At 50.5% G+C, this 13,732-nt stretch overlaps 1 protein-coding gene across 1 annotated transcript in view; it reads right to left on the reverse strand.

Annotated features, from left to right (window-relative positions):
• The window catches only part of DNAJC7 (DnaJ heat shock protein family (Hsp40) member C7), a 29,400-nt gene that overhangs the window by 12,766 nt on the left and 2,902 nt on the right, over positions 1 to 13,732 (reverse strand). The window contains exons 2-6 of the mRNA XM_054014517.1: positions 3,860 to 3,948; positions 3,180 to 3,304; positions 2,976 to 3,089; positions 2,342 to 2,416; positions 196 to 314 (exon numbers count right to left, since the gene is read on the reverse strand). Of these exons, the coding sequence (XP_053870492.1) occupies positions 196 to 314; positions 2,342 to 2,416; positions 2,976 to 3,089; positions 3,180 to 3,304; positions 3,860 to 3,948 (522 nt within the window). The remainder of the gene's footprint in view (positions 1 to 195; positions 315 to 2,341; positions 2,417 to 2,975; positions 3,090 to 3,179; positions 3,305 to 3,859; positions 3,949 to 13,732) is intronic.

The raw sequence follows: 13,732 nt of genomic DNA on the forward strand, positions 1-13,732 counted from the left end.
AAGACTAAATGGCGGGGGGTGAAATTGGAGCATCTCTCCTAACCACACCTTGCACTGCAAGAGGAACTTCAGTGATTACATGCGAGTTTCCATCACAACCCCCCCTCTCAGGGCTTTCCGACTAGGCTGAACAAACCCTCGCTGAGCGAGTGCTCCTGGGACATCAGGGGGTCGTTAGTACGTCAAGGGTCCTACCTCGCTACAGACTGTGCTTCTGGATAGCGACCCAGCAGTGCCAAACATTCGGCCTTGAGGATTTTGAACCTATGACAGGCAGGAGCGAACTCCAAAGCACGGTCCATGCAGAACACGACCTAGCGAAAGAAGAAAAGCAAGTGGGCACAAAGCAAACAGCCAAGAGCCAGATCTGAGAGATGGTGCTATCTCTGCACCAGCTGGGATGGCAGATTTGTCTTCAGACTGACCCAAGCAGACCCAGACAAAGGCGTTCTCAGTAGCTGAAAAAAAAAACACTTCGGTAGAAGCCTCCCCCCTGCGTCGGGTCCTAATGGCCCCTCATTTGTGAGGACCTGCGGCTCGTCTTGTATTTCTAGCAATCCCATCTCCGGGGTATCCAAGCACCACACACACAACGAAGGGTCACAGAGTGCCCCAGGGACAGCAATAGGAGAAACCCAGCCCTTTTAAGCCCTCTGATTCTATGGCGATAAGCACTAAGAAAACCCTCTGAGACAGACCATTATGCTCCTACGTTTCCTGCACTTCTCCCTCCCCATTAGTAGGGAGTGCGGGAAGCGGTAGCAACTCAATCGACAGAGACAGTTGGAACTGGACTGAACAAAGCACAAGATGCCAGGCAGGGACCGAAGCCGCACTGGCCTGTGATGGGCTGGGTGACCTAATAGGTCTTTTCCAGCTCTGGTTTCTCTGGTGGGGACAGCTGCATGAGAACAGGAGCATTGTTCCGCAAAGGTTCATCTGCTTCTGGGGCCGGGCTCTCAATCCCCCGTTTGTGACATCACAATTAGCTGCTGTGGGGAGCACCGAGATGCTACAGATCGAGGAGCCTGACGCCTTCTGGGTGGGGAAGGACCAGGAGCAGCTCTCCAGAAACAAAGGTTTTGTTTCATGCCAACATCCCTGGAGAAGTGAGGGACGGAGACACAGGCAGAGTTATTCCCAGATACAAAATCCAGATTGTGAAGAGCAGCTGGCCCAGCAGGACTGGGATTTACCATTACAGAATCCAGAGCCTGGGCTTCAGGCATCTCCTCCTGCAGACTCTTATGAATAGTGCCCTTAACCCTGATGTGATGAAGAGACCATCTCCTGCCCTGGGCCAAACCCTGACCTCGCATACATCCACTGACGGCAACTGCAGTTGGGTGTGAGTCACACTTGGGTGTCTGAGGGCAGATCTGTCTTCCAGGTTTCATGGCTACTCTCATTAAGGCAGGGCATGAGCGAGGCGTAGAAACAGCAGTGGAGGATGCCGTGAATAGATATGCATTCCCCCTTTATCCCTTTAACACCGGCAGAACAGGGATCCTGGGGATGTCTTATAGGACCAACGTTTGCTTTACAGCTGCTGAGAACATCATCTGATGAGTAACACCCCCAGTCAACACCCCAGTCCCACCCATGCTCAGCCCAGCCTGCGCGGCTAACAGCCGTGAAGAGATTCACGCCAGGCCAGTTAGCTGGTGTAGTGCTAGATCAGCATAGCTCTGCCATCCTCACAGGGACTCAGGGCCGCGGCGGGGAGAGGCGCCTGTCCCCCAGCACAGACCTGCCGCGGCGGGGAGAGGCACCCCTCCCCGCTGGCCCCAATGTGGAACTGCCCTGGACTTTTGCCGCTGGGGGAGAGGAGCCCCTCCCCCAGCCTGGCCCAGGCCCACCGGAGCTGCCACCGGGGAGCAGCGCCTCTCCCCTGGCCCCAAGCTGCTGCGGTGAGAGAGGGCGGGGGGGAGCCCTGGGACAGCCTGCAACCCCAAACCCCTCATCCCTGTCCCCACCCCAGAGCCCACACCCCAACCCTCTGCCCCCTCCTGAACTCTGAACCCCTCATTCCTGGCCCCACCCCAGAGCCTTGACCCCTAGCCAGAGTCCTCACCCCCTGCACCCAATCTTCTGCCCCAGCCCTGAGCACACTCCCACACTCTGAACCCCTTGGCCCCAGGCCCACCACATGAATTTTGTTATGTGCACCAATATGAAGGTGATGTGTTACACGTTACCTCCATATTGGTGCACATAATACAATTCACTCCGCACATGGACATAACAAATTAGAGGGAACACTGTCCCTGACTCCCGCTGAGCCAGCCAGATCAGTGTTTTCTGGTCATAATGGGACAAAAAAGATCCATGTTGATTTTACCTTCCTGAAATCTCGTTTGTCAAAATCAATTTCAGCTATTCTCTCGTATTCCAGCACAGCGCTCGCATTCTTCAACTGAAAGAAAGGAGGGCATGGTCAGTTTCCACTCGCCTGGTCTGCACCACCGTCGGATGGCATTTAAACCAGCCAGCGCCCAGGATATCAGAGCAGCTCCGGGAACAACAATACTCCAGAGCTACCTTTGCTTTTCTAAAACCAGTTTAATGTGGGCCCCTGGGATCGGATGGCTTGATTGTCCTGGAGAATGAAGGCCTCTGCTCAACCACAGGCCAAGCAGAGCACAGACAACAGGAGGGCATGCGTCCACACACTGCCCCCCTCCACCACGCCCCCGGATTGCCCAGTCGAGCTCCCACACCTCCACCAAGGAGGAGAGCGCACACAGAAGCAGTTTTGCAGTGTGGGTATCAGTCTGCTAAAAACTGGCCTGAACCCTCAACTCATGTCACCTCTCCCCCCATCAGGTGGCTGCCCCACAGAGACACCATTTAGTCACGTCCAACCTGAGCTACACTTGATTCTGCAGCCCAGAGGCGAAAGGCTCCATAGCAGAATCTTGCTCCCCTGGGCAGCCCCCCCGAGGGGGCTATTTGGATCTCAAAGCGTTTTTTACCTCTTGTTGTGCCTGAGGGTTCGTGTGATCCAGTTCTAGAACTCGCTGGAAGCAGCGGCTGGCAGCCATGGCATTCCCGAGAGAGAGGTGACATTTCCCTTCCCGTAGATGTCCCTGAGAAGACAGTTAGAAACGTGGCAAAAGTTCGCGTGGGGGGTTTCCAACGGCTAGTAACAATGATACACCGAATGGCTGGTCACCTACCCGTACAAAGGTATCATCCAATCGGACTGACTGTTGGGCATCTCCCAGTGCTTCCCGGAACTTCCCCAACATCATTAGGGTGGCTGCTCTGTTACCATAATAACTGGCATTGTTAGGACATGCGTCTGGAGAAAACATTACAGCAATCCCAGTTAGTGCAATGCAAAGGGCTACACAGATTGTCGACAGAGCACATTACAAGGTCACTGCTGGGTTCAAAATCACATTCCCCGTTTGCAAGTTCATACCCTACATGAGCAGCATAAAAATTACCTGGAGTCAGCCGTTTCTATTTAGGAGCACCCAGAGGGGTCGGAGTTCCCTTGTACAAGCGCATTGGAAATCGCATAGCATCCTGTTCAGTGCCCACCAGCATGGTAACACTGCTGAGCCCACACGCAATCATTAACACGAAGGAGATCCAACTCCATCAGCCTGGCTGGACCAGACACAGACAGGGTGCTACATTGGGCAGCGCTACAGCCATCCCAAGCACTCCCGGTAAATCTGGTGAGATCGTACACGGTAACTATCACATCTGTGTCACCGGGACACTTGGAAGAGGTTTCTTCAACGTGTGCCGTTAGCACCGTGAGTTGACCAATATGCTGGTTTATTCCCCCCATAACCCAGTCGGATTCGGCGAGCCCCAGAACACGGTCACAAACAGTCGCTCTCACCTATGGCTTTTGTGTAGTAGTTGTATGCTTCATTGTAATCTTTCTTGGCATAATAAGCATTTCCTTGTTCCTTGAAAGTCTCTGCTTCTCTGAAAGAGAGTACAATATCCCACAGTGAGATGAACAGCAGTATCGAGAGACACTGACTGGCCCCAAGGACCACATCCCCAGCTGCCTCCGGACAGCTCTGCACTGCTCTACTGGCTACCCATGGCTCTAAAGCTGGCCTGCCTGGCCACTACAGAATTGCCCCCTTCGACGGTACTCCCGGGGAAAGAGGGCACCTCATGTTCAGGGGACTCCCAGATGCTGCAACAGCCCTTGGGGCCATAGGCAGCTGGCTAGGGGGCCAGCCAAGAATCACAGGAGCTCATGATGGATTCAGACCAACTTTGCACACTCCTCCCTTGAGCTGCACTAAGTGCTGGCCAGCCACCGCTCAGAATCTGGCCCAAGGGTATTTGTTCTTTAACGCTCAGAAACCAAGACAATTGCAGAAGTTTTACAGAATTTACAGGTCCGATCCTGCACGGTGCTGAACACCCACAACTGCCACTGAAATCAGCAGAAACCGAAGGTGCTGACCACCTGTCAGGAGCAGCTCCAGACCATGCAGGAATGGCCCAGACTGCTGGAGAGGTCTCCTGAAGTCAGCAGGCTGAGGAGGGGCTCAGAACCACCTGAGAGCAGGCCCTAGGAAGTCTCCTAGAACATGCAACGTTCAGCCTGAGGCATCTCCCCTGAAGCCCTTGGAGGTTGAGCCTTCAGAAAAACAGAAGTAATTGCACCCACGGTCCATCTCCCCACATCGGCAGGGCAGCCTGGCAGGGAACATGCACTGCCACCGTTCCATGCCCCACAGCCAGTCCTTTGCACCCCACACGTTTGGAAACGCTTCACTGAGGGACAAACTCTGTCTGAGGCAGCGGCGTAAGTCAGGCAAAACTGGGCCCTGCCACTGCATCTGCATCTGAAACAGCATCGAATAACATTTACACATCCCAGCTGCTGTCGGGAGAGCTACCCACTCTCCTCCCCTGCATGGCTTCTCCAAAGCAGCGGCACCTCTCAACAGGGCCCCGGCAATAGTGCCGACAGACTGCTCTTTCGGGAGTTTAGCTACCAGGGCTTCCCAAGCTCAGGACCAATGAGCCCAAATGGTTTTGTTTCCCTTTCTGTGCCACTGAACAGGTAAAATGGCAATGAGATGGAGACTTTAAAGTACTAACTCGCCCTGTTCTGGGACGTATTTCAATCCGCACTGGGATAAAATCATTTGGGTCGTCACCATTGCACCCAGAGCTACAGAAATTAAAGCACGTGCTGAGTCCTGCCGAAGGAGAACTCCCACAACGTACACCCGGCTAAAACCTCTTCCTTGGAGGAAGGCAAATTTCAGAAATCGAGCAATGGGGGCAAGTCTACAGAGGACACACTTAATGATCCAAATCGCATTAGGGAGACGGTATCCCTTGGATTCCAGCCTAGCACACTGGGCTAGTCCAGCCATAGATATAAGCAACCCCTTCCTTACCACACGAGGAGTCAACGCGCACAGGACACCTTCCTCCTCAAAGGAAATGTCAGCCAACTGCTCCGTAGATAGAATTCACAGCAGCGATGGGGCAAAGGCTGATGGCACCAAAATAGCTAAAGGGACATTCCAGCCTGCCAGGGCAAAGTTCCACATTTAGTCTCAAACGCTCAGGTCACACTGGACAGGCTCCGAGCCGAACTTCTCCACCTTGCGAAAAGCCAGGGCCCAGAGAGTTACAGAAACCAGGAAAATCTCTTTTGAGGCTTTACCACGATTCTGCTCAGAAATGACTTGTGAAGTCCAAGGTAGACACCTGGCACTGAAAATAGCTTTAATACGCCAACTCAAGCAGCACGGGCGTACAGAACAGGCAGCCCACGGAGTCATTAGAGCTATCCCCGGCCCCCCTCCTTCCCTGTAACGCCAGGGAAGGCACAAAGCCGATCAACCAATTTTACAGCTGGTGAACGAAAGCAATTTCTACTATCACTGTTAGCTTTGTGGTAGTGTCCAGAGGCCCAAATCAGAATCAGGCCCCTTTGCACTACAAGCTCTACCAAACTCCCAGGCCGGTATCAGCCTACCTTGAAGAGCGTACAGTCTAGTCGATCAAGGAAGGTACAAGCAGGTATCCATTTGGTTCCATTTTATTTTTAAAACATACAATTTACAAAAATGATGTGCGGCTCAGGTTCTGAACAAGTGGCACCCCTCTGCCAGCACATAGCGGGCACCTCTTACATCCTCTTGAGACCCCGAGTGAGACTGAAGCGGTGCCAAGGCATTGTGTGAGCTCTGGAAAGCAGGGATTTCACCCTTCATGACATCCTGGCCAGGTAAGGGTTGGGTGCCACTCCGTAGAGCCGCTGCTACAATGCATATGGGCCAGGACATCAGTTCTCAAAGTGTGGAATGTGCACCACTGACGGTCCATGGGCCGGCTTAAATTACAGTAGCCGAATACGAGTCCATTCCGACCACACTGAGGCTAGGTCTATAGGCCTGAATCGGCTAGGCCTGAATCGGCGGGTAGAAATCGACCTCTCGGGGATCGATCCCCGAATCGGCGCTCTTACTCCACCAGCGGAGGTGGGAGTAAGCGCCGTCGACGGGAAGCCGCGGAGGTCGATTTTGCCGCCGTCCTCACAACGGGGTAAGTCGGCTGCGATACGTCGAATTCAGCTATGCTATTCACGTAGCTGAATTTGCGTATCTTAAATCGACTCCCCCCTGTAGTGTAGATGTACCCTAAGTAACTTTACAAAGGAAACACGCCAACACTCCTGAGTGTTAGATGAGGCATAAAGTCAGAGACCTGCTGGTCCAGAGCCTATTCTTTAACATTGACGTTGTTGGACAGACATAGTAAATGACAGTCCGTGAGCCAAAGAGTCCAAGCTGAAGACACCTTTCAACCCCACCCCCTGATTAAATCTGGTCTGGGTATTCAAAACCCGGCCCTCTCTGTAAGGAGCGAACACTGCCACAGCCCCTTTCTGCCCGAAGGAAGGCATTTCAGCGGGCGCGAGCTGAAGGCAAGCTGAAGCGAACAATGCAAGCTATGTTTGGCAAGCCCACTAACAAAGGAACAAAGGGAACTGTGTGGGGGCAAGTTAACATGTTTTTAACCTCATTCGGGCTTGCCATTGGCCACTCCCACGCAACAGCCGCAAGCAAAGGGCTGTTTGTCAGCTGGCAAAACAATCGACAGGGAGTGCTACCACTCCAAGGGCCTTCAGGGTCAGGGCTAAAATATGTGCTGCTCACTTTCATTTTTAATCTCGTTACCAATTAGGTTCAGCTCAGGATGCTGACAACAGGCAAGCCCCAGGTCTAGTGTCACTCACTGCACTGGCCAGACACACCAGGGACCTCCCTGGCCCAGTACGTTTATGTTTACTTAAAACAATCAGAGTCCAGGGGTGACTGGGTGGCAGAGAAGCGAGCTGCCATGTGGTGCTCTGAGAGTACACGTCCCAAACTGGGAGTGCTGGGAACGCAACAGATCCAGGTCCCTCTCCCTCGGTTTCAGTGGGTTCACTTCAGGGCCTTGAAAGGTATCTAATAAGTTCCCATCCGCCCCCCAGCCTGAGTCTGGTCTGAATGAGCTTTCACCTCTATCTGGTGGGAAGCTGCCAACATGCCCTCCTCACCCATGTTCTTCCCGCTAACATCCCCAGGGACGGCATCATGCCAAGGTTCCCATCAGAACTGAACCCTCTGCTGCTGTGGTCGAAACCTGTAATCTCCACCCACACCCACCAAGTCAGCCTGGAGATATGCACAGTGGAGTGTGTCGGAACACACGGCAAGTGTCAGAGTAGAACTCTCCACCCACACGTCATGAGACAGAAGCAGAGCTAGACAAATATGCCCCCTACTTGACTTACAGCAAAAGGAAACAAAATCTGTTCTGGGAATGAAAAATCACTTTTTAAAATGTAACTGTCCCGACAGACTGACCGCATGTGCTCCTCCTGAGTGGATCCGAGCTGGTGAACAAGCCGTGTAAAAGATACATGCAATGTACATCTCATCGGTGCCATGCTGTAGATCTCTCTCTCAACTCTCTGAGTAGGGATTGTTTCAGTAACTCGTGCCAAGGGGATGGATTTGTACCACTCATCATGATGGGATTTTCACTCCGTAAAATAAGACACCCATGCACCATGGCCACTTCTGAACATGAGGAGGGTTGAAGGAAGTGGTGCCTAGAAGTTTCCTTTCTAGCGTCTATGGTCCCATTGCTGTGGTTACATATTCTGAAGAACAGGGCAGCAAGGATCATTGCCAAACCTGATCTCTCTTGGCCTGCTGAGCCACTTGTCTCATGTGTAAATCTTTAAGCAACTTTACCAGTCCTTATGCAATGCAGTGTTTCTAGTGGTTCCAGCTGTAGGGCTGTAAGCCAGGACTCCTGGGGTTGTTCCCTGACCGCCAGTGAGTCAGTCGCTGACCTCTGCGCCTCATCACCCCATGTGTGAAACGGGTGGTTAAATACAGACCTACCTCACAGGAGAGCTGTAAGGCTTACAAAGCCCTTTGAAATAATCTGGTGAAGAGTATGAGGATGGTTGTTTCTATCTAATGTTGGTTGGCTTTCCTAGACACAGCACTTCGCTGACATGTCAAACCTCAGTGGCTGGATAACCTTACCAGAGAGGAAGTAAACATGGCTGCCTTTATTGTTTACACGCCTTTAAAGCTGAATGATGAAGTCTTGCAAGAAAATCAAAGTGGCTTCAAAACATGTAGGCAGAGTCGCTGGGTTTGCAAGATGCAAGGCGTGAGAGCCCGGGAACAGAACGGCAGCGTCTCTCCCCAGTTGTGTTCCAACACACAGAAAACGGTTCTTGTTTACCACTGTCTCTGGCTATACTAACAAAACAAATGCAGATCTCCTGATATCATTAGTAATTGTTTCAATCCAAACAGATGCTGCAGCCTGAATGAGATCATTCTGCATCTCACACTGATGTAGGCTGCATTCCCCACTTGCTGCTTTGCTAAAAATACAATCCAGGCCTGAATGGATTCCTTTGTTCGGAGAGGTCAGTGTTTCTTCAGGGCCTCTCCGTGGTGAACCCAGGGGGTGGGGAGGAACAGAGCCACTTCAAGGGACTCACTAAGAAGAGTCTCTTTCATTGCCTGCAAGCACTGAGAGCGCTGCTAGGAGCCAGCTGTCTGAAACAACTCCCTCCTCCTGAAATTTGGTGACCTGCAAACTGCTTGGTTAACAAGCCTGTCATGTGCTCTCAGTTCTCCAGGTGTTGCAGCCAGTCCTACTCCATGGCCCAGCTCAACCTGAAAGGCTCCTCAGACTCCTTTCATGGGAAGAACATTACTGATACCTTCTCCCCTAGGATCTGCCACATCCTCACTGGAGATGAGTTTCCTCCTCCAGAACGGCAGTGGCCTCAATAACTCCCCTCTGAACTATTCAACCCCAGTGGCTGGAGGGGCTGGTAGGCCCTCTGCTCACCCTCTGCAGCAATCCCAACCCTTGCTAGCTCTTGGAACAAACTGCCAAGACAGACAAGCCACCCTGCACAGCAGTGAGATGGTCCCAGATTAGCCCAAGAGCTTTTGAACAGCATCTTTCATCTGCCTCCTACCACCATATAAATCCTAACACAGATTTCCCCCTGCTCTAGCTTGCAACCGTCCTCTAACATCCTAGCATCAACCCAAATCGCATCCCTGATTTTCATAGCACAGAAACAGAGACACAGCCAAGAACAAGTCATTTCCAGAATGAGCAGAGCCTTCCAAGCTCCGTCTGAACCCCACCTCCCAAATGGAGCTATTGCACCAGCCTTCCTACCTGGCTGGCACTCTGCAGCCACCCGATCTCTGAATGTGTAACTCAGGTCTGTACAATCTACGGAGGTGGCAGACTGAATGCCTCCCACCACCATCACTCCTCTCTCACTTCCTGCCTAAACTGCAAAGTACTTTAAGCTTATCTGGGAACTAAAGAGCTGACCAAAAGTTCCAGCAAGTCAAGTGCTTAGCTTTGTGTTTAGGAGGCGCTCCAAGGTCAGAAACTCCAGGCTGTTCACATTTTGACTTGCTTTCTAGGCAGCTCGCCTAGTGCCCCTCCACGCAGAGGTCTGTTTGCATCTCCAAACTCTCTGGGCTAACAATAGTGAATCCCCAGGAGGTCCAAGCAACCCCGCTAGTCACTTGCAGGGGCAAAAGGCCACAGTCAACTTGCTTCATTGATACATTCAAGGCATTTTGCTACAGGATATGGAGTCTTTCAACTGAAATCCAGCCCAGACCTCTGCCATCAGATGCTATGCAGACACCTGTGTGTACGGATACGATTTAGTCGCAGAGGTCACGGATTCTGTGACTTTATCGGACCTCTGTGACTTCTTTGGCTTCAGCTGTCAGGGGCTGCAGCCGGGACTGTGCCTTCCCCTGTCCGTGGTGATGGGGTTCGGGCTGTCAATCCCCCCACCCCCGCCGCTTCAGCTGTCATTCCTCCCCCCCAGTTATTTTTAGTAAAAGTCACAGACAGGTCATGGAGCTGTTGGTTATTTTTAGTAAACGTCATGGTGACAAAATCTTCATCTTACCTGTGTGAAATGAGCTTAAAACCAGCCTAGCACTACACACCCCTCTCCCCCCTGCATGCTGACAGTCTCAGCAGAGAAGCCAAGGAATGAACGGGTCACAGCACAGAGGGGTCTCCTCTCTCACCCCCTAGAGATGCTTCTTTCAGGTCAGCCATGAGAAACAGCGGCTGGGGAATGAGAGGGTGGAGGCAACATGTGAAGCTTATAGCATACTTCCATACTGCTGTCGTCAGGCTGGTCAAAGCAGCCTCTCACATCACGCTAAACTCAAACTAGACTTCTTCAAACTTAAATCATGATCTTATCCTGCAGCTAGACAAGGTCACCTGGGAGCCATCCTCATTACAATACAAAGCAGCACTGTAGCATGTCAAATAGCACATTCCTCTGTGCATCAGCACCCCCTACTGATCAAGGAGCGATGCTGCTACCAGTTGCTTAGTGCAGGATCTTGAAATGATTAAAGCAGGGGTTCTCAAACTGGGGGTCGGGACCCCGCAGGGGGTCGCGAGGTTATTACGGGAGGGGTGGGTCGTGAGCTGTCAGCCTCCACCCCAGACCCCGCTTGCCTCCAGCATTTATAATGGTGTTAAATATATAAAAAAGTGTGTTTAATGTATAAGGGGGGGGTCGCACCTGAGGCTTGCTGTGTGAAAGGGGGCACCAGTACAAACGTTTGAGAACCACTGACCTAGAGCTCACAATACGCAGGAAGGAAGGTGGGGAAATTCAGTGGCTGTGCAGGCAGGTGCTTGTGTTTATACCGATTCACCTCAAAGGGTACTGGAGTTTTTGAATGCCACAAATATAACGCCGTAGCGGTGTGTGTGTGTGTGCGTGTGTGTCTGTCTGTGTGGCAGCATAGCCTACTCCACAGGAATACCCCAAACCAGTGTTTCCCAACGACCAGTCCATGGACCAGCGCCGGTCCCTGAGCTCTCCCTGACATCGTTTAGGAAGGCAGCAAGCCAGTCCCTGGGCTCAATAAGGTTGAGAACCACGGCCCTAAATCATTTCTGGTGAAGACAACACCCACTATGCCTCTTTTATAACGTTCACGGAAGGGCCTAGTGCCAGAAATATCCTGCTTCCGGTTTGTTTTCATGGAAACAAACTTGGACTCAAGGGCTATTGTGGTGCTAGAGCTTTAAATAGTGCAGTTAGAGAAGCCCTTTGATAAGAAACTGAAATCAAGGAAACTGATTGGTCTTAATAAGTAACCAGCACACATTTCTGATAAGCCTATGATCGCCTACCTACAATATAGAATTACTCAACCAAAAAAAGGAGCTTGTACGATGCTTTGAAGACATACGGCTCTACATACATTTTAAGTATTAAATATTTAATTTTTGTACACCTACTCTACACTGATTCTCTAAACAGAATTATTCAAACCCTGCAGTGCACTCTGTATTCACAGTAGTGCAGTATTTGTGTGAAGACTTCTTTTCAGCACCACTGGTTATTCTAAAAAAAAGAATTCCACTGGCCTTGGACACTGGAAGTCCTATTTATCCACCGCATAGGTACAGTGCTAATGTACCTCATCCATGAACAGAATGTCTTCAGGCTTCATGGCCAATTAAACCTTTGGTTTGCTGCTGAGACTGTCAACACAAGAGTCAATTAATGAGATTTGTTCACCCATCAACTCATTTCACATGAGATGGTAGTGATCCCCTCACGACTGAGTTACACTAGATTTGAACTGGCAATCTAAAGGTGAAGTCTTCTGACCCAAAGATGAGGGAAAACTCAAATTCTTTGGTTTGGGACATTTTTTCTTCATTGTGTAAATCTCATACTCTCCATTTTACAAAGGTAACTATGATAGCACAGCCACTCTGAAGCTGGTACCAAATAGTAAAGGAAAAAGTCTGATGAAGGAACTGTTAATCCTAATATTAATTTAGCAATGAGACTTTTAAAGATACCTCTTTTTAAGATACTTCTTCCACATCATTCAGCACTGAAGAATGAGGGGAAACATCCCCCCACATATATGCACAACAGATAGACTCTGGAGCTGCCAAGCAGATGGCCGAGAAACTATTTATCCGATAAAAAATGAAGTGAAATAAAGCTTCAGAAATCAACTGAGCCACAAGAAAACCGTTTCCATGGTCTAGAAATCTTTTTAAAAAACTCCCCCTCTTATGGATATGCTGATCTGTGATTGGATCAGAACACAGAATTTAAGCCAATCAGAATGCAGCTATTCAACAATAACTGTCACTAACTGCACCATCATCAGATAAAATTAGTGCAGTTACATCAATCATTTTCCATAAGTATCCCTGGAATTTATGCAACAGCAGGCAACCATTATCTTGTGACCATATTCCATTCCTTCCACTGATAAGCCTCTGAAACAACCTGCAACTGACACATTCCGTTTATTTGCAGCTGTTTCAGTGCAATGCCAGGACAATTACACTGAAATACAAATCACTGCTTTGCTACGTCTATCTTCTCCTCCAGCTCGGGGAGCAGAAGCAGCCATCAGGGACCATTTTAGTACATTTGGGCAAAAGTTAGTCCAAAAACACAATTGTATCAAAATAATTTACCCAGGTTATGGGGTGGTTTTTTTTTTTTAAATTGGAAATTTACCCACTCACCCTACAAAAGCTGTAGTGAAACATCAGGTTCCCGTGCCTAGTCTGCCCAAGTCCAACAATGCTAAGCACTTACATAGCAGTCAACCTGTGGAACTCTTTGCCAGAGGATGTTGTGAAGGCCAAGACCATACCTGAGTTCAATAAAGAACTAGATAAGTTCATGGAGGACAGGTCCATCAATGGCTATTTGCCAGGCTGGGCAGGGATGGTGGCTCTATCCTCTGTTTGCCAGAAGCTGGGAATGGGCGACAGGGGATGGATCACTTGATGATTCCCTGTTCTGTTCATTCCCTCTGGGGCACCTGGCATTGGCCACGGTCGGATGACAGGACACTGGGCTAGATGGACCTTTGGTCTGACCCAGTCTGGCCGTTCTTATAGCACTTTGCATGGTTCAAGAGGCTTTACAGACATTAGCTACATCTCCAAACACCCTCTTTGACACAGCTGAGCAGTATCCCAATTTTACAAATGGGTAAACTGGGCCAGAGAAGCTAAAGAACTTGCTCAAACCCAGAGAGGAGCTTCATGGCAAAGAGAAGATTAACACTCAGGAAGTTCTTGACTGCAGGCATCTGCTCAAAGCAAGAGGTCCCAAGCTCTGAGCTACCAAGAGGGGATGGGAACA

The sequence above is a fragment of the Malaclemys terrapin genome, chromosome 25, assembly GCF_027887155.1.
Source record: "Malaclemys terrapin pileata isolate rMalTer1 chromosome 25, rMalTer1.hap1, whole genome shotgun sequence".
In the NCBI taxonomy this organism is placed as follows: Eukaryota; Metazoa; Chordata; order Testudines; family Emydidae; genus Malaclemys; species Malaclemys terrapin.